The sequence below is a fragment of the Narcine bancroftii genome, chromosome 12 (genome assembly GCF_036971445.1).
Source record: "Narcine bancroftii isolate sNarBan1 chromosome 12, sNarBan1.hap1, whole genome shotgun sequence".
NCBI classification, from domain to species: Eukaryota; Metazoa; Chordata; class Chondrichthyes; order Torpediniformes; family Narcinidae; genus Narcine; species Narcine bancroftii.
Window position 1 is genome coordinate 26,558,744 of NC_091480.1, and position 27,175 is coordinate 26,585,918.

The 27,175-nt window shown below is 40.8% G+C and overlaps 1 protein-coding gene across 3 annotated transcripts in view; it reads left to right on the forward strand.

The window, feature by feature from the left end:
• Positions 1–27,175, forward strand: part of sdk1a (sidekick cell adhesion molecule 1a) — a 681,074-nt gene that overhangs the window by 546,796 nt on the left and 107,103 nt on the right. For all 3 annotated transcript variants that reach the window (XM_069906184.1, XM_069906185.1, XM_069906186.1), the window contains 2 exons: positions 6,018–6,133; positions 14,731–14,920. In XM_069906184.1, the coding sequence (XP_069762285.1) occupies positions 6,018–6,133; positions 14,731–14,920 (306 nt within the window). The remainder of the gene's footprint in view (positions 1–6,017; positions 6,134–14,730; positions 14,921–27,175) is intronic.

Here is a 27,175-nt window from a genome sequence, read left to right on the forward strand (position 1 = left end):
TTTGGCAACTTTAATCATCAGGTTCTTTTTTTAATCAGAATTGCCTCACCTCTAACAATAGAATTACATGAAGATGACATCCCACCCAGTCTCTTTTTAATTTCAGATGTGCTTTTTCAGTTATATGTCTTTCTTTTGTTTTAATTTTTTATTTTTTACACTATGAACCATATTGACCAAAATACACACAAACATTTCCCTCTTGAATATACACAGTGTCATTTTCTCCCCTTTTCTCCCCCCTCCCTTCCCTCCCTCCTTCCCACCCCCCTCCCCACCCACTAAACGTTCAACATATACAATACATTAAACCATGTCGTCACACAATGAAAATAAACAAGAAAATTGTGTCATCTACTGTTACACACTGGGTCAGTTCATTTCATCTTCTTCTCATTCTGTCATTTTAGGGGGTGGAGGTCTGTGGTAGGCCCTCTCCATTGTGTTCCATGTACGGTTAGTTATATGTCTTTCTTGAAAAAAAGCTACATCAACAAACAATTTCTTAATATGTGTTAATACCCTCTTTCTTTTAATCGATACATTTAGCTCATTAACATTAACAAACTTCATCACCTTACTCATCTAATTAAAATGAGGTCAATCTCCTGCCATTGCCTCCCCCCACCCCCCCCAAGTAAATCTCCTCTTATTCCTGCAAATAATACTTCATGTGTCCAGCAATCCAAGTAAAGAATGAAACAGAAATTAAAATATAAAAGAAATGTAATTACATAATTATACTTATGGTAATACAAAAAAAAGCCTCCGAGTAAGTGTTGTCTAAAAATACTCCATTTTACGGGTCGTGACTGAGGTCACAAATACACACATAACCCCGTAGTGTTCAGCACTCCCTATTCTCCCACTCCTTTCGTAAATTCAGGATACAAGATTTAATCTCTTTATTAATTAAAATTTAATCAACTAATTAATTAATTAGTTAACCACAATTTAAAATAATTTGCGAGAGATCAAAAGAAACAAATAAAAGGAATAAGATTATTTCTTCAATTTCTTCCATCTTACTTTTAAAATTAGAGTAAGAAAAAGGAAGCCTTTGCATCAAAAGCACAGTGCCTTCCATTGGGGGGGGGGGGGTGAACTTCAGGAAGACGCTGGGAAAATTCTTCCTCTTCCAGAGAGTTAACAAAGAATCTGCTCTGTTCATCCACAACAAAGATCTTCGAAGTCGCAGGGTAACGAAGGACAAATTTGTATCCTTTATCAAAAAGGACTTTCTTTGCCGAATTGAATTATTTTTCTTTTCTTCAACTCAAGTCAGGATACAACCAGATTCTATCCCCTTCCCACAACAAATCTTCACTCAGGATAGAAGCAGATTCTATCCCCTTCCCACAACAAATCTTCACTCAGGATAGAAGCAGATTCTATCCCCTTCCCACAACAATGCGCCTTGATATTTCCTCACTCATTTGATCGCAAGATTTTTTTTACCTATCTTGGTAACGCAGAAATTTTATTAATTTAGAGCGTGGCTTTTGATTAGGGAGAGGTTTTAGTCTCAGAGCTCAATGAGCTCTCTCAATTTTAATTATATTTTCAAAATTCTACTCTCCCATAACTTTAGGAATCCAATCTTGAAAAAAAACCAAATTGCATCCGGACCTCTCTTTCCCTCTGAAAGACCTACAATTTTAACATTTTTCTTCTGCTAAAATTCTCCAAAACATCCACTTTATCTAAAAATCTTTTGATTAACTGTTATTAAACGAGTAACAGTATTTTCCAGAGACACTTTGTCTTCAACCTGTTACAAATCATCCTGTACTCTAGTAATTTTCTCATCCATTTTCTCCAACTTTTTAATTTTATTCATAGTATCCAACACTTTATTAGTTTCTTCTTTCATTTCTGTTTGTAAAGTTTTCATTCCTTCTTTCATTTCCCCTTTCATTCCTTTAAATTGATGAATTATCATTGTGGATATCACCTCTATGGGTTCATTTTAATATTACCTCCTCTTCTTGTAAGTCTTTTTCTTCTTCATCTTCTGTCAATTATCCTCCTCTGGAGCCCAATTCTTCTCCCTCAGATGCTGAGGTGATTTCCGCGACTTTTCGGTAAATATCTACGTTTCTCCCAGTAATGGTTTGGGTATGGCTGGACTGCGCAGTCGCGACTTCCCCCCCATGCTCGTTTCAACCACGGGTCCCCTCTCCAACGCCCTCTCCCTGTTGTAACGGGTGAGAGACGCCGGAAGAAGTCGCCTCCAAGGATTCTCAAGATCGGGAGGCAGCGCAGACTCCAGCTCCATGCTTTACCGTCGAGGTAGGCCTCATTTCTTTTTTCTTCTTGTCTTCCCGTTGGGCTCCAGAAGAAGTTGCAGTAGTTTTTGTTTCCTTTCTAGGACGCATTGTTGAAATAAAGTTGAGAGATTTGAATATATTTTAAAGATATTGTTAAGATTAAAACAGTACTTATTCAGCATTTTTTTAAAAATAATTTACCAAGGAGTCAGGAGTGTACGATGTTTTTGAGTAGTCTTGTGTCATTTTATATAGGACCATGGTTTGTAGGAACATTATTTTTTCACTGTGCACTGCATTTGCAGTTTGGTTTTAAAGTGACAAATAAAGGCTACTTGAACTTGAAATAATCTCCTCCATGCTTAATTTTATTCTCTTCAGCCTTTTGACTTAACATTCAATCAAAATGAAAGCCATGCTATTATCTCCAAAAGAAAATATTGCCCCTTTGTACAGAAATTCTTTTTTTTTAACGTGGAATCCACTCACTTTCCTCAATCCAAATATTTGACTGGTGGAAATTTGGTCTCTTTCGGGTCGGTAGCTGAACGTCGAGCATCGTCACGCTGAGCACTGGCGCACCTCAGGATGTGGCACACAGCCCACTCCTGTTTACACTACTGGCCCCTGGCTGCATCACCAGATCCAGCTTCAACAACGTTCATCAAGTTTGCAGATGACACAGCAGGAGGTGGCCACAACAGTGAGTCGTGCTACAGAGGAGAGGCAGAAAATCTTGTGTTTTGGTGTGAGAATAACAACCTGAGACTCATTGTGGATAAGATAAAGGAAATGATTGTGGATTTCAGGAGGACCAAGGATGACCATCCTCCACTAGATATAAATAACAGCAGCGACTGCACTTCCTAAGAAGACTGAGGCAGGCAAAGCTACTGGCTACCATCCTGTCAACTTTCTACAGGAGCTCTATCGAGAACGTCTTGGCCGGCTGCATCACATGGTGTATAGCAGTGATTTTCAAATGTTTTCTTTCTACTTACATGCCACCTTAAGTAATCCCTATGCAATAGGTGCTCTGTGATTACTTAAGGTGACATGAGGGTGGAAAGAAAACATTTGAAAACTACTGTTTTAATCGTATGTAATTGACTCGTTATGTGCACGGTTTCAAAACTCCAAAGGAAATGGGCCAATAACAATTTTTCTCAATCAAAATATTTCAATAAAAATGGTTGTCAACCTTTTTTTCCCCACTCACATACCACTTTAAGTAATCCCTTACCAATCACAGAGCACCTATAGCGTAGGGATTACTTAAGGTGGTATGTGAGTGGGGAAAAAAGAAGATTGAGTACTACTGCTGTAGAGCATCAGATCAGGGGTCAGTCCTGTGGTGATATGACCACCAGCCTACTGCAGGGGGCGATCTCTGTACCTGCAGGAATACCACCTAACAGCTGATTCCACCTGGCCGACTGTCAATCAGCTGACCCAAATATAGACCTGAGCCAGCCCCTCCTGAGCTAGTGTCACGGGAGCCACCGAAGCATGAACTGGTGTTCAGACTTTTATCTGAATAAAGCCTATTGTACAGTCTTTTGAGTTTTGTATTTGCTTGCTGCTACCTAAGCGCGCCACAAGTCCACAGGACCATAAGAATAGCAGGGAGGACCACTGGGGTCTCCCATCAGCCTGATCTACCAGGATTGTTGCCTAAAGAAGGCTTGAAAAATCGTTACATAGCACCTTCCAGCTTCTCCTGTCAGGAAACAAATACAGAAGTATCAATGCAGAACCACCAGACTGAGACACAGCTTCTTCCCACGGGCAGTGAGATGACTGAATGATTGATGAACTGTTCATACAATCCCTCCGAGAATCTATTATTACTTAAAAATATTTATTTATTTTTACATATGTACTGCATATAAATTGCTTGTAAATACTGTGTCTATGTATGTGTTTACATGGTTTTAAACCAAGGACCAAAGAGCACCATTTCATCCAGTTGTACTTCACAAATGTGTGATAATAATAAACTTGAATTTGAACTATTTTCCAAACATTACCTAATTGGGCTTGAGGGTAAGATTGAATGCCCAGAATCACACAACAATAAAACACATCTTAATCTGCCCATGCTACATCAAAATCCCATACAGTCCTTTAATATAATCCATTAACAACATTGGGTTAGTCTTTACATCAGCTGTGCATTATCTTCAGACACCTATTTAAGCAGCTATTTGGGTGATATCTGCAAGATAAAGAGTGCTTTGGTAAGATTAGGTTTTGGTTGGTAGGTTTTTCCACTTCACTTTTCATTTTTCCCATTTCCATCACATTATCCACCTCCTTGTTTGACTCAATAAAAACCCCATTATCCAGAATTCAAGCAAACGACAGCCTCGAGCAATCACCAATAATAAATAGGTAAAAAATACACACTTCGCTGTTACTTTGCCAATCCACACAGCATTAGATCAGACCTCACTTATCCAGCATTTACCAATCTCCATAGGTGCCGATACCAGGGGTTTTACTGTATCATTATTTTGAGCACATCCGCATACCATCCAGCTGTGATAGTTACAGAATACATTCAGTGCCCTCCATAATGTTTGGGACAAAGACACATTTTTCCCTTATTACACCTTAGGATGACCAAAATCAACTGTTTGGAACATCATTAAGAAGAAAGAGTGTACTGGTGAGCTCAGTAATTGCAAAGTGACTATTGAGTCAAGGTAGATCTCCATTCTGATGACAGAAAAATTCTCATCATAATGAAGAAAAATCCCCAAACAGCAGCTTGACAAATCAGAAACACTTTTCATGAGGCAGGTGTGGATGTGTCAATGACTACAGTCCACAGAATATTTCATGAACAGAAATACAGAGGTTGCACTGCAGGATGCAAACCCCTTGTTAGCCACAGATGGCCAGATTACAGTTTGCCAAGAAGTGCTTAAAAGAGCCTGCAGAATTCTGGAAAAAGGTCTTGTGAGCAGACAAGACCAAGATTAACTTGTATCAGAGTAATGGCAAGAGCAAAGTGTGCAGGCGTGAAGGAACTACCTAAGATCCAAAGCACACCACCTGGGCATGTATGGATGCCACAGTTACTGGCACACTTACCTTCGTTGATGATGGAACAGCTGACGGCAGTAGCAAATTTAATTCTGTTGTGTATAGAAATATCTTAATTTCTTAAGTTTGAACAAATGCCTCCAAACACACTGCTAAAGCAACAAAGGAGTTTTTCAAAGCTAAAAACTGGAAAATTCTTGAATGGCCAAGTCAGTCGCCCAATCTAAATCAAATTGAGCATGGCTTCCATGCTGAAAAGAAAACTTAAGGGGACAAGCCCCTGAAACATGCAAGAGCTGACGGTGGCTGCAGTGGAGGCCTGGCAGAACATCACCAGGGAAGATACTGAACACCTGGTGATGTCTATAAATTACAGACCTCAAGCAGTCATTGCATACACAGATTGTGCAATAGTACTAAACATGACTACTTTAATATACATAGCATTCTATGTCCCAAATATTATGGTGCCTTGAAATGAGGGGATTAAGTGTAAAAAGTTTCTGTAATCTCTACATAGTTAAACCAAAATGTACACAAATATCCTTTAATAAAATCTGGAATGTGCACTTTAATCACATGTGAAAAGTTGGATTATAAATTATGAAAAAAATCCTTGTCTCAAACATTGTGGAAGGCCCTGTATTTCAGTAATTGATTTCCAATTACATTTCTTCCTTTGCTCTTTGATTTCAGTTCCATCAGCTGCACCAGGAAATGTTACAGCGGAGGCTGTGAGTCCTACACAGATCTTGGTCATGTGGGGACCAGTTCCAGAATCTGATCAAAATGGACTAATCCTAGGATATAAGGTAACATGTCTTATTAACTTAAAACAATGTATATAAAATGACAGAGGAACCCATTAGATCTCTGAGTCATTCATGTTGCAACATGGAAATGAAACTGCCAAATTCCCCTTTTCAATAACAGCCCCCAAAAAAGATAAAAGCACAATATCAATTGTGATAACAGCAAAAAACAGAGCTGTAGTTTATTTCAGGGAATTCTTTGAACATTAAAGTAAAATACTATTAAAAACGCACACAGAAGCAAGAAGTAACTTCTAGTATAACAAATATGTGAACGAAAAGTAATTGAAAATGTCAAGATCACGGTCGAAGTTTGTTAACTGAAATTGTCTAAGGACATGGAACAGAGCAGGTAAATACTTTGAAGTGTAGAGAGGCCTCAATCTATTAGAGTAGCTGACATCCTTTCTCCTGTTCCTTGTATCCGTCACTGCTGCTACTGTGCAGACCATGAAATGAGAGAAAATGTATCAGGTGTTGTTTCATTGCCATGCGTATTATGTCTCCATGAAGCTCAGTTCATTGTGGTTCAAAAACGAAACTTAATCTATCCAATGTGTCAGGTAGTTAGTAAGCAATTTACAGTTCTTCCAAACTTCATACAATAAATATTCAAGACTTAATTGTAGACACAGCTAGGCTCTACAAACAGATACTAAAATGTTCTTTTTTTAGAGCCCAGGTCATCTTATTTGTCTAGCAGAGGATCAGATACTTGTCCATTGGCTGATTATATAAAATTTTGTGGGAAAATATCTGATTGATGCAGCATTCTGTGCAGCTGAAATGCAGAACAAGTCCAATTACATTTACATTCCACCTGCTAAACATGTATCTGCAAGTCATCTGAACAAGATGGATAAATTGTGATATTACTGTTCTTGTTGTTTTATTTCTTATTTTCATGATTCCATCTCTCAAGTTATTTGAAGTTATAGAATCCTTTGACCCACGATGACTGCCCCAAGCATGTTACCTCTCTTGGGAGAGCTGCTAAAATTTTAAAGGAGTCATTCCATCCCAGTCGAAATCTTTTTCTCCCTCTTTCCATTGTATGGAAGTTACATGTACTTGAAAACACAAACCTCCTGATTTAAGAACATGTAAATTTTTTAATTTTAAATTTAAACATACAGCACAGTAACGGGCCACTTCAGCCCATGAGTCCGAGCCACCCAATTACACTCAATTAGCCTACAACCCCTGGCACATTTCAAACGGCGGGAGGAAACGAAAGCCCTCGGGGAAAACCCATGGAGACACGGGGAGCAAGTACAAACTCCTTACAGAGAACGCAGGATTTGAACCCTGGCGCTGTAAAAGCATTGCGCTAACCGTGCCTACAGTTTCTTTACAAATCTTGTCAGACCCTTGAATGGATCTCACACTGACAAAAGGCCATGTCCTTGCACTGCCTTTTATAACTATGCTTTTTTCTCTATTTCCTGCACAATGTTTTTGTACTTTCTCCATGCTTGCATGATTGAACTATTGTTACACGACTCCCTATATTTATTGATTTGTCCATTTATTTACTTGCATGACCTGCTGTATGATTTGGATTGCCTGGAGAACACAAAAAACGAAGCTTCTTTCTGAATTTCAGTGCATGGGACATAAACAATTTGAGATTAAACTAATTCTCTTCTACCTGCACAGATCCATTTCTCTGCACATTTGCTACAATTGTGACTGGTTCCCCCACTCCTCAATGCAATCTATTCCAGCCACCTACCATTCTCAATGTTGGAAAAAACTTTCCCTGCACATGCTTTCATCTTAAATGCATGTCCTCCAGTATGTAACACTTTTATCCTAGGTAAAAAAGAATTGCACACAGTACTCCCAAGCAATTATAGAATCATAGAGTATCAGTGCAAGCCATTCAGCCCTTCAAATATTCAATATAATGTCGTCTGATCATGCCCCTCGATGCTTTTTGCCATAAGGGCTAGTTCCGAATCCCTTTGAATGTATCTAATGAACTAGCCTGAACAATTTGCTGTGATAGGAAATTCACAATTTTCTAAGTGAAGATGTCTCTCCTCACTTCGCCTTAATTTTAGGCTGTGACCCCTTGTTCTGGCATCAGGAACATTCTTCATGCCTCTAAACTGTAGTTCTATCTGATTTTTACACGCCTCAGTGAGATCCCTCCCATTCTTCTAAATTCCAGTGAGTATAATCCTAGCCTATCTGGTCTTTCTTCATACATCAATCATGCCACCCCAGGAATCAATCTGGTGAACCTTCACTGCACTCCCTCAATAGCAAGAATGTTATTCCTCAGATTAGACCAAAATTGTGCACGATACTTGTCCAAGGCCCAATACAGCTACAGTAAGACTTCCCTGCTTCTATATTCAAAACCTCTCGCAATAAGAGCTAGCATGGCATTTGCTTTCTTCACTGCCTGCTGTACCCGCATTCTAACCAATCAATGATTAACATAATAACATAACAATTACAGCGCGGAAACAGGCCATTAGGCCCTTCTAGTCCGCACCGAACCAAACACCCCTCTCTAGTCCCACCTCCCTGCACAATGCCCATAACCCTCCATCTTCTTCTCATCCATATACCTGTCCAACCTTTTCTTAAATAATACAATTGACTCTGCCGCCACTATTTCTCCCGGAAGCTCATTCCACACGGCTACCACTCTCTGAGTAAAGAAGTTCCCCCTCATGTTACCTCTAAAGCTCTGCCCCTTAATTCTTAACTCATGTCCTCTTGTTTTAATCTTTCCTCCTCTTAACGGAAATAGTCTATCCACATCCACTCTGTCTATCCCTTTCATAATCTTAAATACTTCTATCAAATCCCCTCTCAACCTTCTACGCTCCAAAGAATAAAGACCTAATCTGTCCAATCTCTCCCTATACTCTAGATGCTTAAACCCAGGTAATCTGGGTAATCTGTTTATATCTTCCTATAATTAGGCGACCAGAACTGCACACAGAACTCCAAATTAGGCCGCACCAACGTCTTATACAATCTCAACATCACCTCCCAACTCCTATATTCCATGCAATGATTGATAAAGGCCAGCATACTAAAAGCCTTCTTCACCACCCTATTCACGTGAGTTTCTACCTTCAGGGAACGATGTACCGTTACTCCTAAATCTTTCTGCTCTTCTGTATTCATCAATGCTCTCCCATTTACCACGTATGTCCTATTCTGATTCTTCTTACCAAAATGAAGCACCTCACACTTATCAGCATTAAATTCCATCTGCCATTTTTCAGCCCACTTTTCTAAGCAGCCCAAATCCCTCTGCAATCCTTGAAAACCTTCTTCATTATCCACTATTCCACCTATCTTAGTATCGTCTGCATATTTACTAATCCAATTCACCACCCCATCATCTAGATCATTAATGTATATAATGAACAACAATGGGCCCAATACAGATCCTTGAGGCACACCACTGGTCACCGGCCTCCAACCTGACAGACAATTATCCACTACCATGCTCTGGCCTCTCCCTTTCAGCCAATGTTCAATCCATTTGACTATCTCAAAATTTATACCTAAAGACTGCACCTTCCTAACTAACCTTCCATGTGGTACCTTATCGAAGGCCTTACTGAAGTCCATATAGACAACATCCACTGCGCTACCCTCATCCACATTCCTAGTCACCTCTTCAAAAAATTCAATCAGATTGGTCAAACATGACCTTCCTCCCACAAATCCATGTTGAGTGCTCCTGATCAGACCCTGTCTATCCAGATGCTTATAAGTACTATCTCTAAGAATTTTCTCCATTAATTTACCTACCACAGACGTCAAACTTACAGGCCGATAGTTGCCAGGCTTCCTCCTCCGGCACTATCCCCATATCTAATGACATTTGGAAAATTACCGCCAGAGCCTCTGCTATTTCTTCCTTCACTTCTCTCAATCACATCCCTCCTGCAACCTCTAATCTGAACCTCCATTTCAGATTAGTGAGACAGATTAGTCTCACTAATCGCTACCACATCATACTTCCAAGTATCAATCCACACCTTCAGCTCATCCACCTTTTTTACAATACTCCTGGCATTAAAATATATGAATTTCAGAGATTTCCCAATTTTTAATCCCTGTTTTCCCTCATCTTTAATCTTTAATCTTTAATGCACCATTATGTCCAGGTCTCATTGCACCTCCCCTTTTCCCAGTTTATCACCATTCAGAAAATAACTTACCTTCCTGTTACTCCCATCAAAGTGAAGCAACATTTATTTAGATTATACTGCCCATTCTCCTCATCTGTCCAAGTCACCCTAGATCCTCTTGGAATCTTTCCCCCAGCTCACAATGCAACTCAGTTTAGTGTCATCTGCAAAGTTAGAGACACTATATTCAATTTCTTCATCTAGATTATTCATGCATATTGAAAATAGATGTGTTCCCAGCACCGAACCCGACTAGTAACTGCCTGCAGTCCAAAAAGGACTGATCACTGATTATGCAAATTTAGAAAACAAAATATGTATCTTGATGGTAAAAGAACAAGATTACATTTGTGCAGTTTTAAACCTTAATCTAGACAAGATTTTATGCCACAGACATGTGCTTTGTAAAATGTAAATTAGTAATGTGGCTATTTTTTTTTCAGAATATTGCCTAAGAAATGAGAAGAATTTTCAGAGGGGGTAAAACAATCTTAAGGCAAAATAAAGAAAATGCTGCAGAGATATTTTAAATTATATTTGTAACAATGTTGCAGGTACTCTCAGAAGTGGGAATTAAGATCGTATTTCACTGTTTCCGTAACCTGTTCTATTAATAATGGTCAAATATAGCTTTATAAACACACAATTCTTGCTGGTTTAATTTTACTTTTTTCATTCTCATCATGTAGACGACGATTCCCAGGCATATTTATAGCTGTTCATTTGTTGACGAGAGAATGTAATAGTGGTTTACTTATTGATGATGGACTAACAACAATTTATGTCCACGTAAAAATAATATGTAATGATTTTGAAGTGTATAATTTCTGGAATTTTTCATGAGTTTATCGAGGGAAAAAACACCATATCGTTTAAAATAAAGGAAGCTCACCTTCATGCGCTGCTCTCCATTTCAGATCAGCAGGCCCAATGTAAGTGTAGGCCTTTCCTTTACCAGCCTCATAAAATGTAAGAGTAGAAGGATATTGACTTTATTTCTTCCGAACTATTAATCCTAAAAGTGATTTTGTGTCCAATGCATTTTCACATAATTTGTAGTCCAAGGCGAAGCCAGCAAATTAGGTATTTTGTGCAATCATTCTGCTCTTTTGGTAATAAACCATTAAATGTGTGTTAAACAAGATCCCAAGCAACAGTAATTTAATAATCAGTTAATTATCCAACATACCAAAAGATCACATCTCTTTTGACGAGTGCCATAAAATATTTTGTGTTGATTTTATCTGATAGACAGGGCCTTGGTTTATATTTTATTTAAATAAAAGGTGTATCTGGCAGCACCAAATTCTCCTCTGAGACAAGATTCTGACATAGTCACGATCCCTCGGATGGGAGCTTTGAGTACACTAAACGTCCAACCTTGCAGTTCCCCTCACATTGAGCAGGATTACTCGCGCAACACACGTCTTCGTCACCACCCGGCCCACTGCTCAAAATGGCTCCATCATGTAGAGTCACTGACTTGTGGAACAGGCTCTTTGGCCCAACTCGACCACGCTGGCACTCTGTACTCGACTGCATCGGGCCTTTTCCCTTCGAAGTCCTTCCTATCCACAAATTTCTCCAAACGTCTTCTGAAAAATGTAACTATTCCCATTTTTTATTGCTTTCTCTGGCAGTTCATTCCAAATACAATTGCCCTCTGAGAGAAAAAAGTTGCCCCTCAGGGCCATTGTAAATCTGTGCCCTCTCACTTGAACTGATGCCCACTAGTTCCAGAAATGCCTACTCTGGGGGGGGGGGGGGGGGAGGGGGAGGGGGAGGGCAGAAAGAAAGACTGAGCATTCACTTCATCCATCCCCTCATAATTATATAAACCTCTAGAAAGTTCACCTCTCAGCCTCCTATGCTTCAGGTAATAATGACCTAGCCTATCCAACCTCTCCAAGCTCCAACTCAAGCACTCCAGTCCTGGCATAATCAGTTGAATCTGCTTATCGATATCCTTCCAATTGCTTGGCGATCAGAACTGCTCGCAGTACTCCAGCCATGGCCTCACCAACCCCTGTACAATTCTAGTTTATTACCATCTGTATATATACAACCAGACCAAACACTGTTTTTCCGGGCCACGGTTCACACACATTCATATATAATGCATTATGCACATAACAAAAACAAAAATAATGTTCTGGAATAATTTGCTCCATTACATTAATAAGATTCCAAAGGGTTACAGGATAGCATTCATCAATCTCACAACCTGCAAGAAGAAGCTATTTCCCAGCCTGGCAGTCTTGATTTTGATGCTCCCTTTTGAAGCAACACTGAATGTCGTCAATAGAGGAAGGGGAGAACCCAGTGACCTTGTTTTTTTAAATGATGGGTGTGTTTAAGGCAGAGATTGATAAGTCTCTGAGTGGTCAGGATATCAAGAGTTAATGGGAGAAGGCTGGGGAATGGGGCTGAGTGGGAGAATGGATCAGCTTATGATGAAATGGTAGAGCAGATTCGATAGGCCGTGTGGCCTACTTGTGCTCCTATATCTTTCAGCTACCAGACCATATAATGATACAGCCAGACAGGACACTCTCAACTGTGCTCCTGTAAAATTCTGTCAAGATAGGGGCCAGTAGCCTTGTCCTTGTCGTCCTCCTTAGGAAACGATGGCATTGCTGCACCTTCCTAATAAGGAGGAGGTATCGTGAGTCCACGATAGGTCATACGTTATATGCACTCCAAGGACCTTTTTGCTCTCAACTCTCTCCATGGCAGAGCCATTGAAGTGTAGTGGAGAATGGTTGACCTTCATCCTTTGAAGTCCACCATATCTCCTCAGTCTTGACAAAGTTGGGATTCAGTTTGTTATTGTTGCACCGTTTGACAAGTCTCCCAACCTCCACTCCATCCAGGCTACCCTTGCTCCCCACCCCAGCCCAGGCTGCCCCCGCTATCCCTCTTTCTCCACCACGGCCCAGGCTGCCCCCACTTCATCAGACACCGCTGACTACGCACCCCTCCTCTTGTTCACTTACTGCAGGTGACAGGCTAGATCCCAGTGTTTCAAAGCTCCCTTCGCAAATGTTCATGCCCTTGGGATCTGTGGAACTCAGTTTGGGAAACGTTGCACTTGCCCTTGCTTCTGAGTTATGATGGTATTGGATGCCGAGCTAAAGTCAATGATCAGCAGACTTAAATATGAGGCATTGCTCTGCAGCAGGGTCAGGATGGAGTGGAGGGTATATTATGAATTTCCAAACTTATGTGCTCAATACCTCACCCAGGCATGCCAAATACCTTCTTCACTGCCTTGTCACTTTCAAGGAACTATGCCCCTGTACCTCTCAGACTCCTTGTTCTGCAACACTCTTTAGAGCCCTGCCATTCACTGTGCAACTCTTAGAATTGGCGGAGAAACTCAACAGTCGGACAGCATCCACGGGTAGAAGTGTTCAGTCAACATTTTGGGTCTTAACCCTTCATCAAGGTTAAGATAAAACAGGTAACATTACTTGCACAAAAAGGGGGAAAGAAATCTAGGGAAAAGGCCCAGAGGTGAAGGGACAAGAAGGTGTGAGAGGTGGAGAGACAGGTAGAGAGAGGAAAACCCTGAGGAAGGGGGCGGGAAAGAAAAGGTGGATAAAGAAAAAGTAAGTATGCAAGTTGGTAAAGAAGAGATAGAAATTGTGGAATTGAGATGAGAATGGGAATACCTAACATTAGAAAAATCAACGTTCATGCTAGATTTAAGGCTCCTCATGTTAGGTTCCTCAAGTTTACATCCGGCCTCACCCTGGCAATGGATGACACCAAAGAAAGACAAGCCATTGTAGGAATGTTGTGGAAGTTGAAATGGTTGGCTACAGGAAGCTCAAGTTTAGTACTACATTCAGAGCTAAGGTGATCAGCGAAGTGGCTATGCCAATTACCAATGCCGAGCAGGCCACATTGGGTACAATGAATGCAGCAGATAAGATTGGACAATGTACATAAACCGTTGCAGCACTTGGTTCAGGCCCAGATAATTGACTCCCCATGGATGGTGTCTGACATCCTCCAGCAATTCTTTGTCAGCTCAAGATTCCAGCATCTGCACCATTTGTGTTTCTCTACCGAGCAAATCTTACCTTGGTTTGACTGAGAAATTGCAACAACTTGCTCTAGTCACAGTTGTATTGAGATTTTGTTTAAGCTGTGTTTTCTCTACCTTATTTAGCATCTGTATTCTTCATCGTGAATATTTGCTTCAAGTTAGTGGAAGCAATTTTCTCAATGTTCTTATTTCAAGGAAATTACAATTGCAGAATAATGTTTTGATTATTGCAAACATGAAACTTTTAAATACTATTTTCAGAAATTTTGTAGACCAGGAAAGACCTTAAATTCAAAGTTAAATATGTATGAAATAGTAAATGTGTATTTTCACTTTTGGAACTAAAACACATTTCTATTTATATTGTGTCTTAGATCCTGTACCAAGAGAAAGATTCTGAATCAGGTACTCAAACACATCTAGTGAAAGGAAATTTTACACACTCTGTTGTCTTGAATGGTCTGAGAAAATACAGTCAATACGAGATTCAAATTTTGGCATTTACCAGGATTGGGGATGGAGTTCCATGTTTCCCTGTTCTAATAGAGAGGACAAAAGATGATGGTAAGTTACTATATATTCATTTCATAGACTGATACCACCTAATCCCACATCCTGATTCTTGGTCCATTGTATTTTGTTGCACGGAATGTGGTCTCATTTTTCCAAATGACCAGTCCTAATGTGAATAAAGTGATCTGAATAAATAATGACGTGAATAAACTTTCACGTCATTGAACATTTTAAAGCAATTTTATTTGATGTTCCATCTCGTCATTCTTGTTGTGTGGGCAAACACTGCGGCCAGTTTGTACATGGCAGGATCTCACCTGCAGCACTGAGCTGACGATCAGTTACTGAGCATGCTCAGCCAATTACATTCTAAATCTGCTGAGTATTTCAACCTGTGCCAGTCTGTGGGGAAGAGCGATTTGGGTCATCACGATCCTTCAGGTGAGAATAACTTCCTCAGCTATTTTTCTTTAAAATAGGTTATTGATTTCTCTGCCAGGCAAAGCATGTGCTTCTTGGGTCACTTTGTTTATTTATTATTGTCATGTGTACTGAAGTAACATCGAAAACTTTCTTTTGAATGCCATTCAAAGGTTAGTGAAGAGTCGTCACACTCCACTGCCATCTTGCAAAAAAAGTGGAAAGTGAAGGAAGACCCACCCACCCATCCAGGCCTCCCATATCTTGATTAAACTTCCCAGTCATTGTGTTTGTTTCAAATAAAACTCCTACATCCTTGCCTGCCATCCCACATAACTAACTTTTCTCAATTCTGGCAACATTCTCATTAAATTTCCTTTGTATCATCTCCAGGATTGGCAGACGATAGAATGCTGAAACTATTGATGGGGGGGGGGGGGGGGGGGGAGGGGGGTGGTGTGGGGGACTTACAAGTGATTGTAAGTTGTGACCAAATGTTTGCACGTGAGCTAAGCACATCAGCACCACTGTTTTAAGTGGGGTTTGGCATCAGAAATGATGGAAAGTTATGGAAGATTCCTAACTTGTGAAAGTCGGGCATCTGAGACACTTCTGTAGCAGGTCCTGGCAGTATAGAGGCCTTTAAACAGTTCCAAATAATGTCTCAGGCCTCTGGTTCAAATCTACGTCAATATCCTTGCAAGCCTCCTTGGTGTAATAACATTTTGTGCAAGTGACATGAAATGAGCATGGCAAGCAATTCAACATTTAATTGCAAATGCCCTAACAGACTTTGTCATAAACAACAAAAGTCCAGCAGTGATTTCAGCCAAAGGTCTGCTTTACTGACTTCAAAATGTCATTTCAAAATCCGACCTTCAGTCAGCACTCATGGAAGTCCCCAGCACCTTTGGAAGGAAGAAAATCAATTCTGGTTGTTTATTTTTATTCACTGTTGTTCACTTTTATATGAGGCCCCAACTCCCAAGCAGTCTTAACCCCAGCAGGTTATGGGCACTAACACATAAACACCAAAGTCCGTTGGTATATGGCCAACCTTCCTTCACTTTGGGGAGTGATATTATTAATGTTGTTAATTTACAGAATGCCTCACAGTTGGGAAATGTGAACCAAGAAATGTGCCTCTGCTTGTGTAATTCTCATACATACTTGATAAAGCTGTGCATACCTTCAAATATTTCTTGGCCATAATTTAGTTCGTTGTTCCATTTCCATCATTCCATTTGCACATTCTTTAAAAAAGAATTTATGGTCATAAGTCTTAAGTTATAAATGTAGTAAACCTGTTTGGTTTTAATGGAGGCTTTGGATTTAATAATAATAGTTGTCCAGAAAATATAGAGCATCCTGCATTGAAGTTGGCTTTATTACATGATTGAGATTTTTAATGAATAGTAGTTTTTAAGTAAGTTCAATGAATTAAATCGTTAAATGGAACTTTTTATTTCTAGTAGTTAATCTTATGCACTTAGGCATTAGATGGAGAGATCTCCACATGAAGATCTTTTGTCTGGCCAATTCAAATTTTCTTTCCTACCTTCTCAAAGTCCTTGACTTCCATGTGTGAGGTGGATTAATAAGAATGCACAATGCTATTGGAGCAATAATATTAGAAAATATGATGCACTCACATATGTTGTCTGATACCCAGTTTCCATCTATGCTCTCAGAAGAAGCTTCATTGTCAAACACTGGAAGTGAAGGAGGGAGTTGAACCTGTTGGTGAAGGAGGGAGTTCAACCTGTTGGTGAAGGAGGGAGTTGAACCTGTTGGTGAAGGAGGGAGTTGAACCTGTTGGAGACTAGTCATGACATTCTTGTAAGAATTTGTCAGGATAGTATCCTAGAAGTAGTCAACTACTTCATCAAAATCCTTCTCTCTGTTGCAATGATTCCAAAAAGTTCAGCTCCTTTCACAATTCCTCACAATGAAGCACCCATTCATAGCAAGACCTGGACAACTTGAAGGCTTATTCAGAGGGTAGCAGATAACATTCACAGGTGTCAGGCCATCAAAATCACCAATGGAGCTCGAGGCCCTGAGCATTTCCTAATCTAATGCTATCAACATCCATTTTGATTCATTGAACTAGATATTTATAGGGCTGTAAGAGAAGAAGAAATTTTGAATTTTTGTTTTTTGGTGGTTAACCCAGTTCCTTATTCCTGAATGATTTACCACCATCTACAAGTCAGTGTGTGATGGAATCTTTTCACTTTCACTGATTATTAACTTCCACCCCAATAGGCTTTGCGTTCAACATTCTCCAGCTTTAGCAAGATTTTACCACCAGGTACATGTTCCTTTCCCCTTCCCGTTCATAATTTTAAGGGATTACTCCCATCATAACTCCCTGGATCACTGATTCATCTCATCTATTAATCTCCATTGCATGGCATTTCATAAAGCAACCAGTAAAAGAGCAACATCTGTCCTTTCAGACTCAGATACTATTTAATGTCATGTAATATTACACAAAATTACCTTCAGTTTAGCATAAGGCAGACAAGGATTCGGCATTAGCATTGGCTTGCGCCTCTTACAGTCAGAGAAAGAGAAGCAAAAGGGAGTGAGTCCCCTCAGAGACACTGAGTGTCCATGGATTCGCCTCCAGCCTCTGCAGCCACCGAAGACTCCAGTTCAGTTCAAACCATCGACAACTCGAGCCCAAATCCAGACCTCCAACACGATGTGAAAGCCTTCAGTGGCCAGGACCCTTCGGGAGCCTTCCTTGCCCTCAGCATCCTCTCAAATCCTGGTTCTGATATCTGGTTCTCATGAGCAAGTCTCCAGCAGCCTATAGCCTATGTGGGTTCCACATCCACAAGCCGCCAACAGCTTGCCGCTTGCATATGGCCTTCAGCCACAGATCTACTTGCTTAGGGTGTTCTCCTATGCATCTTTTTCTCAAAGTGGGTGTCCTTCCTGGTTTTGGTGCCCTGTGCCAGTCCACTGCTCCCCAGGAGTTTGAAACCCCTTGAGGCACCGCCATCTTGGTCCCAGACTCCATGGTTGTAAGATATTAAATAAAACATTATCAGCTCCTTAGTCGGAGGGTTTAAGCCTGTATGGAGACATCGGCAGTAAGACTTGGCGGTAGGACCCCACATGGGAGCGCTGCATCCCCGCTTCCCCTCTTTCCCTGGATCTGCACCAGTGGCAGTGCTGCCCTTGGAGCAACTCCATTTAATTTACTGAATTCTCCAACTTTAGATCACTCACCCTTTATGTTTGTGTTGGGATTTACCATTTTTTATATCATCCTTTTATTTTTCTGATTTTTTTTGTATTGTCAGACTACGTGAAATTAACAACACATTGCAATCTTAATCATCTCATTACCCTTGATCTTAATCTTGTCTTATTTTGAGACGGCACGGTTAGCATAGTTGCTTAGTGCAACGCTGTTACTGCTCCAGCAATCAGGACAGGGGTTCGAATCCCACGCTGTCTGTAAGGAATTTGTATGTTCTCCCCATGTCCGCGTGGGTTTTCCCCGGGGGCTCTGGTTTCCTCCCCCCCCCCCCCCGTTCAAAACGTACGAGGTTGTAGGTTAATTGAGCAGCACAGGTTCATTTCCCAAAATGGCCTGTACTGTGCTGTATGTCTACATTTAATTTTTTTTTAATTATTTCATCCAATCAGAGAAATTCCTTTTTTTTCCCCCACCTCTCACTTTCTCTGGACCCTAACCTTGCATCTTTCTTTCTGATGAAGGGACCTAAATCCGAATTTTTTTTTTCTCACTTTACACAATTGTTGTGTTGCTCCATGATTTTCTGCTCTTGTTTCAGATTTCCAACCTCCTCTGCAGTCATTTTGATTTTTATCCTTTTCAGCTCTCTGGATAAATGCAGAAGGAGCTTGTAAATGCTCAAGAGGTTTGAGTCCATGCACCTTATTGGCACCCCACACTTACGCATATCCTCCCCAATGTATGCTATCACCTTTGACCAAGATGGAAAGGGCTAATTTGTGGGTGCATGCGAATGATTTAGAATGGGTGGCATGCGTAGTGTAACAGTTAGTGGAATGCTGTTAGAGCATCAGCATCCGGGGTTCAAAACCTGCGCTGTCTGGTTCGTGGGCTGGAAGGACCTATTAATGTCTGTATGTCCAAAATTTTTATTTTAATTAAAAAGGTTCCTGCTATTCCTTCACCCCTGTCATTCAAAATCCTTCTGCAGTAGTTCAAGAATACAGATCTCTGCCAACTTCTCTTGGCAATTGGAGACGGGCATTAGCAGTTGATTTTGTATCAATCCCAATATTTTATGAATGTTTTTTAAAAATTATTGCACAGCTGAACATATTGTTAGATCGTACCATATTTGATGGCATTTAGGACCCCTTTTTTCCCCAAAAAAATTGCCTCAAAAACCACCCCAGGTCCTCGACATGAAGGTGACATTTTGGTACTGCCATTTTGGTGCCACTCAGCTTCAAGAAGCCCTTCCCTTGGGTGGCCTGCTCTTTCTGGAGTCGCCGCCATTGCTTACTTCCCCCAGTAAGAAGGCTTGCTTCTCCCTCCTTCCCGCCCGCTCATTCCCTCCTGCCTGCTCGCTCCCTCCCTCCCTCTTGCTCTTTCCCACAGTGCTTTGAGGGGAGCACTGGGCCTCAATAATCAGGCATTGTTTGACACACACGGACCCTCCCCCCCCTTCCCCGGGCAAATTGAATGAGGCGCAGGGTCGGGTGGCAGTGAGCGAGCAGATTCGGCATCTCGACCATGCAAGGCTGAAGGATTTTCCATTGAGGTAAGTGAAGATAAATACACTATAACAATATTTTGCTGAAATTTCACACTAAAAATGGGGGGGTGGGGGGGTGGTCTTATATGCTAGTGGGTCCTCTAAGCCACCAAATACGGTACATTGAACACCAGAGAATGCAGTGTACAGTGCATTGGCAGAATGACATGCTGTGAGTGATGGCAAAAATATTCGCTGAAATAAATTAATAGTTGTAAGTGTAAACAGGAGAGATCTTCAAATTGAAGCTGGCAACTATTGTAGAACTTTATTAAGTAAGATTAAGTAGAACAGTATTTCATCAACTTAATTTATTTTTTGACTTTTAATATTAAGTCTGACTGGCACAAGCAGACAGTAGGTAAATGTTAGTCCAAATTTTAAAAACTGTAATCAATAATGATCAGCTGATTGAATGAACCATATGGAATTTGAGCACCCACGAGAATTTGTAGCTGTTTTTGGAGCTTTGAAAATTGGGATTAATTTAGCCTTCTTGCAATAATTATATCATTTTTAAATTCGCTGGGGAATAGATGCAGATATGCCATCTTTTTGTTTCAATTTATCTGCTTTTAGGAAAATAATATATTTTTGCAATGTCTTCAAGAGATAATTGTGATGTTATATAAAGTTGGTAAAACAAATGCAGCTATAGCATATAATTCAGATCCAGATGCAATTCTGAAATGGCATTTTACTATAAGTCACTCCAGCAACTTGGAATAGACACCTAGTAATAGACGAGTTCAAGCAATTGTTCCATTAAGACTGTCATTCTCATCTAGCATTATGTGGAACCATGAAGACTGTTCGTTCAACAGTCAGAGTTTTGCTTCATTGAGGCAGAGTTCTTTACTCCTGAATCACACATGAGTGAATGAGATTTTTAAAAAGCAGCAATATTTTTTTTAAAGTTGAAGTTCATGCAGAAATTTTCTGCCACAAAAGAAGGATAACAAATATATTGTCTCATCAAAGTGAAGCATATGTTCAAGCAAATATTCTTGCTGAAAAATGGTACGGCTTTTTTATTTTACTTTTATACATCTTGACAGGTGACAAAGGTTTAACTGACATAATCAAGGTTTTTCATGAATATGGGAGAAATTGAACTTTGCTAGAGAGATTTATTCAAAAACTCTGGCTGTCATCTATTTTTGACAGCCTTTCTGCAAATCTGCCAGATCCCCGTAAATGAAATGAAACATCTACTGATGGCCTTGAAAGCTGAAGACCAGTTCAAATCAACCCATAGAAGTGCGGCTGTAATGTATTCCATTTTGTTGCTATTGACAACACTGCTGAGAACCCCCCAGCTGATTTTTATTGCTACCTCTTGTCTTTTTTTTAAAATCCTGTTTTGCAGTTGAATTTATCTTCAAAGATGCCGAGATGTGTCCAAATTTTACTCTGAATCGATCTTGGATGAAAGACCAGATTAACTATGGTGGCCCCATGGGTGGCATGGTTGGTGTAGTGTTTAGCGCCACATCTTTACAGTATCAGGGGTCGGGACTGGGGTTCGAATCCCACACTATCTATAAGGAGTTTGTACCTTCTCCCCGAGGGCTCCGGTTTCCTCCCATTTTCCAAAATGTAGCAGGGGTGTAGGTTAATTGGGTGTGAATAGGGTGGCACGGACTTGTTGGCCAAAATGGCCTGTTACAGAGCTGTATGTCTAAATTTTAAAAAAAGAAATAAACAGAAGTGGAATAATTGATTAAGCTGTAAAGGTCACAGCCTCTCACATTACCTTGACCAGATCTTTAATTCATATCAAGTTTTGTGAAAAGAAAATGCATAACAAAGAGATTTTGGGATGAGATCAGGTGTTTGACAGAAATTTTTCAGGACTAAAATCATTTTGTACTGCACTCATGGGTTCAGCCTGTCAAAGTTTGGCAAATGCAGAACCCATTTGAGGGAAGATTATACCAATTGATGTGAAAGTATACCCAAGGAATTATAATAATAAAACTAAATTTATGCCACCATTATTATTAGGTCCTCGTGCAAAAAAATGAGGAATCTGAAGTTATTGTGATTAGGATCAGTGCAAACAGTAGCTTAAGACCATATAACCATAACCATATAACCAGTTACGGAGCCGAAACAGGCCATGTTGGCCTTTCGAGTCCGCACCGGTTCACTAGAACAGCTCCACTAGCTCAAACCTCCCGCTCTCTGCCAATAACCCTCCAACCCCCTCACCTCCATGTGCACATCCAACCTTTTCTTAAATGACAGAAGGGACCCTGCCGCAACTATCTCATTTGGAAGCTCATTCCATTCCGCCACCACTCGCTGAGTGAAAAAGCCACCTCTAATATTTCTCCTAAAGTTTTGCCCCCTTACCCTTAACTCATGGCCGAAATAAAAAGAACAATAATCCTGTGCCCTTATTTTTTTTCCTTTGATCCTCAAAATCTCCGTTACACTCTCGTCCAGAGACCACATGAAAAATATGTTTCAATGTCACAGGACAAATGACCTTTTATTTTAGTGCAAGGCAGTTTCTATCCCATAATGTATCTCGCTGCACAAACGGGCAAGTCTGGGCAACAAAGTGATTGAAGTCCATCTGGAAACTGCTTTAATCCCACTTGGGAATAGAGAAGCAATTCAAGTAGATTGCAGTAATTCTCATTCAATTGAATCATCTTTATTCACAAATGGGCCAGGCATAAGTCAGCCTTGAAAGGGAAAAGGGAGTTGGTGCAAAACTGTAGAGAGCTGGAGGCAGATGTTAGCATGCAACTTGTATCGCTAATTTACTATCAGAAAAATCTTACCTTGGATTGATCAGTGACTGAAATGTTAAATCTATTTTCAAGTGTCTAATTTGATCAGTATTGGGGAAAAGTGCCTTTGGCACATGAGGTGCCAATGTCCTTTAATGCATAATAAATATTCCACTGAGCAGTCACCGTGTGCAGATTCATAATGTGAATTTAGCTGTTTGGCCAATGTGTCAGCTCTTTGGCACAGATGAAACACAAAAGTCTGCAGACGGTGTGATGGCAGTAAAAACTCATCAAAATGCTGAAGGAACTCAGCCGGTTTTCAATGCCCATAAGAGAGAAAGATATTGCTTGACCCCTTCTTCAAGTTATAAGCAGAAGGAGCAAAACACACGAAATCTCAGAGTACAGGCAGTGCCGGCTGGGAGAGGAGTCCAGACCAACACAAGGTGTTAGTTAGATGTGCGAAAGGAGACAGGGAAAAGGGAGAGAGATAGAGCTGGGGGAAGGTTACAGGGGAAGAAGTGAGGGGGTGGGATGAGAAGTCGATGTTAATGCCAACTGGTTGGAAAGTTCCCAATTGGAAGATGAGGTGATGTTCCTCCAATTTAAAGGGGATCTCAGTCTGGCAATGCATGAAACTATGGACCAACATGTCAGCAAGGGAATGGAATGAGGAATTGAAATGGGTGGCTACATGGAGCAATTCGTGCTACGATCCAACAGAGGCAAGGCTCCTCAACTCTTCTTCAGCTACATTGATGACAACATTGGTGCTGTCTCATGTACCCATGATGGAGCTCGTTGACTTTATCCACTTTGATGCTAACTTTTGGTTCATTTGGTTCATCTCTCTGTCTCTATCATGGGAGACAAACTCTTGACTGACATCTTCCAAAAACCAACCAACTCCCACAGTTAGCTCGACTACACCCCTTCACACTGTGTACCCTGTAAGGATTTGATTATTTTCTCTCAATTCCTCCCTCCATCAAATCTGCTCCCAGGGCAAGGTCTTCAATAGCAGATCATCAGAGATGTCCTCCTTTAACAAACAAGGTGGCTCCCACCTACCACCATCAGCCCGGCCGTCACCTGCATGTCCTCCATTATCTGAGCATCTACATTGGCCACCTCTGTCCCCACATGCTCCAAAGATTCCACTTGTCCTCACCTGCCACCAACCAGCCTCCGCATCCAACATTTCAACCTCCGCAATTTCATCACATTCTACATGATCCCACCATCAGATGTATCTTCCCTTCTCCACCTTCTGCAGTGACCATTTCCTTCATGTCTCCCTCATCCACTCCTTCCTTCCCACCAATCACCCGTTTGGCATTTACCCCTGGGACCACAGGAGGTGCTCAACCCTCCTCCCTCACCCCTGTTCAGGGCAACAAACAGTCCTTCCAAGTGAAGTGACACTTGACTTGTGAATCTGCAGGGGGCATCTACTGTATCTGGTGCTCCTGTTGTAGTCTTCTCTGCACAAAAAAGACTGGACGCAAACTGGGAGAATGGTTTGTTGAGCACCTTGGCTCTGTCTGCTGCACTGGTTTGGATCTCCTGACAACTACTCATTTCAATTCCCCAAACAATTCCCTTGCTGACATGTCTGACCATGATCTCGTGCACTGCCAGACTGAGATTGTAATATAAGATATAGAAGCAGAAATAGGTCATTCGGCCTGTCAAATCCACTCCACCATTCCGTCATGAGCTGATCCATTTTCCCACTCAGCCCCACTCCTATGCCTCTCCCCATAATCTTCAGTACCCTGACTCTTCAGCTACCTATTAATCTCTGCCTTAAATACACCCAACAACCTAGCTCCACAGCTGCCATTGGCAGTAAATTCAAAAGGTTCACTACTCCATGGCTTAACAAATTTCTCCACATAAATAGGCACTCTTATAAATATTATAAATAGGCACTCTTCAATCCTGAAGTTGTGCCCTCTTTCCTTAACTCCTCTACCTGATTATGCATTTCCAGGTACTTCATAACCTCATCCTTGATAATTGACTCCAACAATTTCCCAAGCACCAATGTTAGGGTAACAGGTCTATAATTTAATTTCTGTTGCCTGCCTCCCTTTTTAAATAGCGGAGTGACTTTAGTCATTTTCCAGTCCTCTGGAACCATTCCAGAATTTATGGATTCTTGGAAGATCATTACTAGTGCCTCCACAATCTCTATAGCTACTTCTTTCAGGACCTGAGGGTCCATTCCATATAGTCCAGGAGACTTATCTACCCTTAGACCTTTCAGTTTCGCAAACGCCACATCTCTGGTAATCGTGACTGCACTTACCTCTCTTCCTTGACAACCTTGAAAATCCAGTATACTATTAATGTCTTCCACAGTGAAGGCTGATGCAAAACACATTCAGTTCCTCTGCCATCTCCTTGACTCCCATTATAATTTCTCCAGCATCATTTTCTATTGGTTCTATATCTGTTTTATCCCCTTTTTAAGTCTTAATATGCTTGAAGGAGCTTTTAAAATCCTTTTTGATATTATTTGCTATCCTCCTTTCAAAGTCCATCTTTTTCTTCCTAATGACCTTCTTAGTTGCCTTCTGTAATGTTTTCAAAAGCTTCCCAATCCTCTATCTTTTCACTAATTTTGCTTCCATGTATGCCCTTTCTTTTTCCTTTGCTTTGACTTCTCTTGTCAGGAACAGTTGAGTCATTTTTCCATTCAAATATTTTGAATTGTTTGGAATATTCTTGTCCTGCACTTTTCTTATTTCTCGCTGAAACTCCAGCCACAGTTGCTCTGGCGTCCTCCCTGCTAGTGTGCCTTTCTAATTAACTTTTGCCAGTTCCTCTCTCATACCTCTGCAGTCCCCTTTGCCCACTGGTATACTGGCACCTCTGATTTTAGTTTCTCCCTCTCAAACTGTATGCAAATTCTTTCATATTATGATAATTGCCTCTTAAGGGTTCTCTGACCTTCATCTCTCTTATCAGCTCTGGTTCAATGCACAATACCCAATCCAAAATTGCCGTTTCCCTGATCAGCTCAGCTGTTCCAAGGAGCCATTAGAGGAAGACCTCATTTTCTATCTTGGCACCTGGTTGGCATTAACAAACCTCTCTGGTTTCCATTAGCCCTCTCGCCTCTTTTACTATGTCTGCTTTCCTCTTGCTCTGTCTCTCCCCGAGCCAAACAAACCCCCTCCCTCGAACACTTCTCTTCTTTCCTCCCCCTCCCATTCTCCCTTTTCACTAGTCTATTAAAACTAATATTAAATTAATATTTTTAAAAATTAGCAGCTGCCTGCTTTTTACTCACACCTTTAGGAAGGGCTGATACGAAGTGTCGGTAGTAAGTCTACCTCCTCTCTATGCTGCGAGACCTGCTGAGATCCTCCAGCATTTCTGTGTTTTTACTACAATCACAGTGCTACAGATTTTAATGTTTCACAAATTTTCAGCACACTGCCAGGTTTGCCATCAGGGCCTGATGCCTTCTGAGGGCCCACCCTCTTGAAGGGTGATCTGACGTTGGCCTCAGAGACTGCTATCACAGGGTCGCCATCTTCTGCAGGGAATCTCATTGGTACCATTGAATTCTCTTTGTCAAAGCAAGGAGAAAAGATGTTCAGTTCATCAGGTAGTGAAGCATCTCAGCCCTTTCTGATGTTCGACTTCACCTTGTAGGATGTAATGCCCTGCAAGCCCTGCCATAGCTAGCGAGTATCTGATTTTATATCTAGATTTCCTCACAATCTTCTATAACCTACCGTCAACGCAACTGCCCCCTCCACAATTTTAAATTTTTAATCAAACAATTCACGTGTGATTTAAGTGCACATTACAGATTTTATTAAAGGTTATTCGTGTACATTTAGACTTGGTCATGTAGAAATTACATCTCTTTTTAGTTCTGCCGTTTCTGGGCACCACAATGTTTGGGACATTTGGCTTCACAAGGGTTTGTGATTAATCAGGCATGTTTAATTGCTTCATTGGTGCAGGTATAAGGCTTATTTCTAAGCTTTTGATCATCTTTGGGGTCTGTAGGTCAATACGAGGACCAGAGTTGTGCCAATGAAAGTCAAAGAAGCCGTTATGAGGGTGAAAAACAAGAATAAAACAGTAAGAGATGTCGTCCAAACCTTAGGATGACCAAAATCAACTGTTTGGAACGTCTTTAAGAAGAAAGGGTGTACTGGTGAGCTCAGTATTGCAAAGGAAGACCAAACTTTTGCTGATGAGAGAAGAATTCAGATCATAATGAAGAAAAATCCCCAAATGCCTGTCCAACAGATCAGAAACACTTTTTAGGAGGTGGATGTGAATGTACTAATGACTACTTTCCACAGAAGACTTCATGAACAGAAATACAGAGACTACAC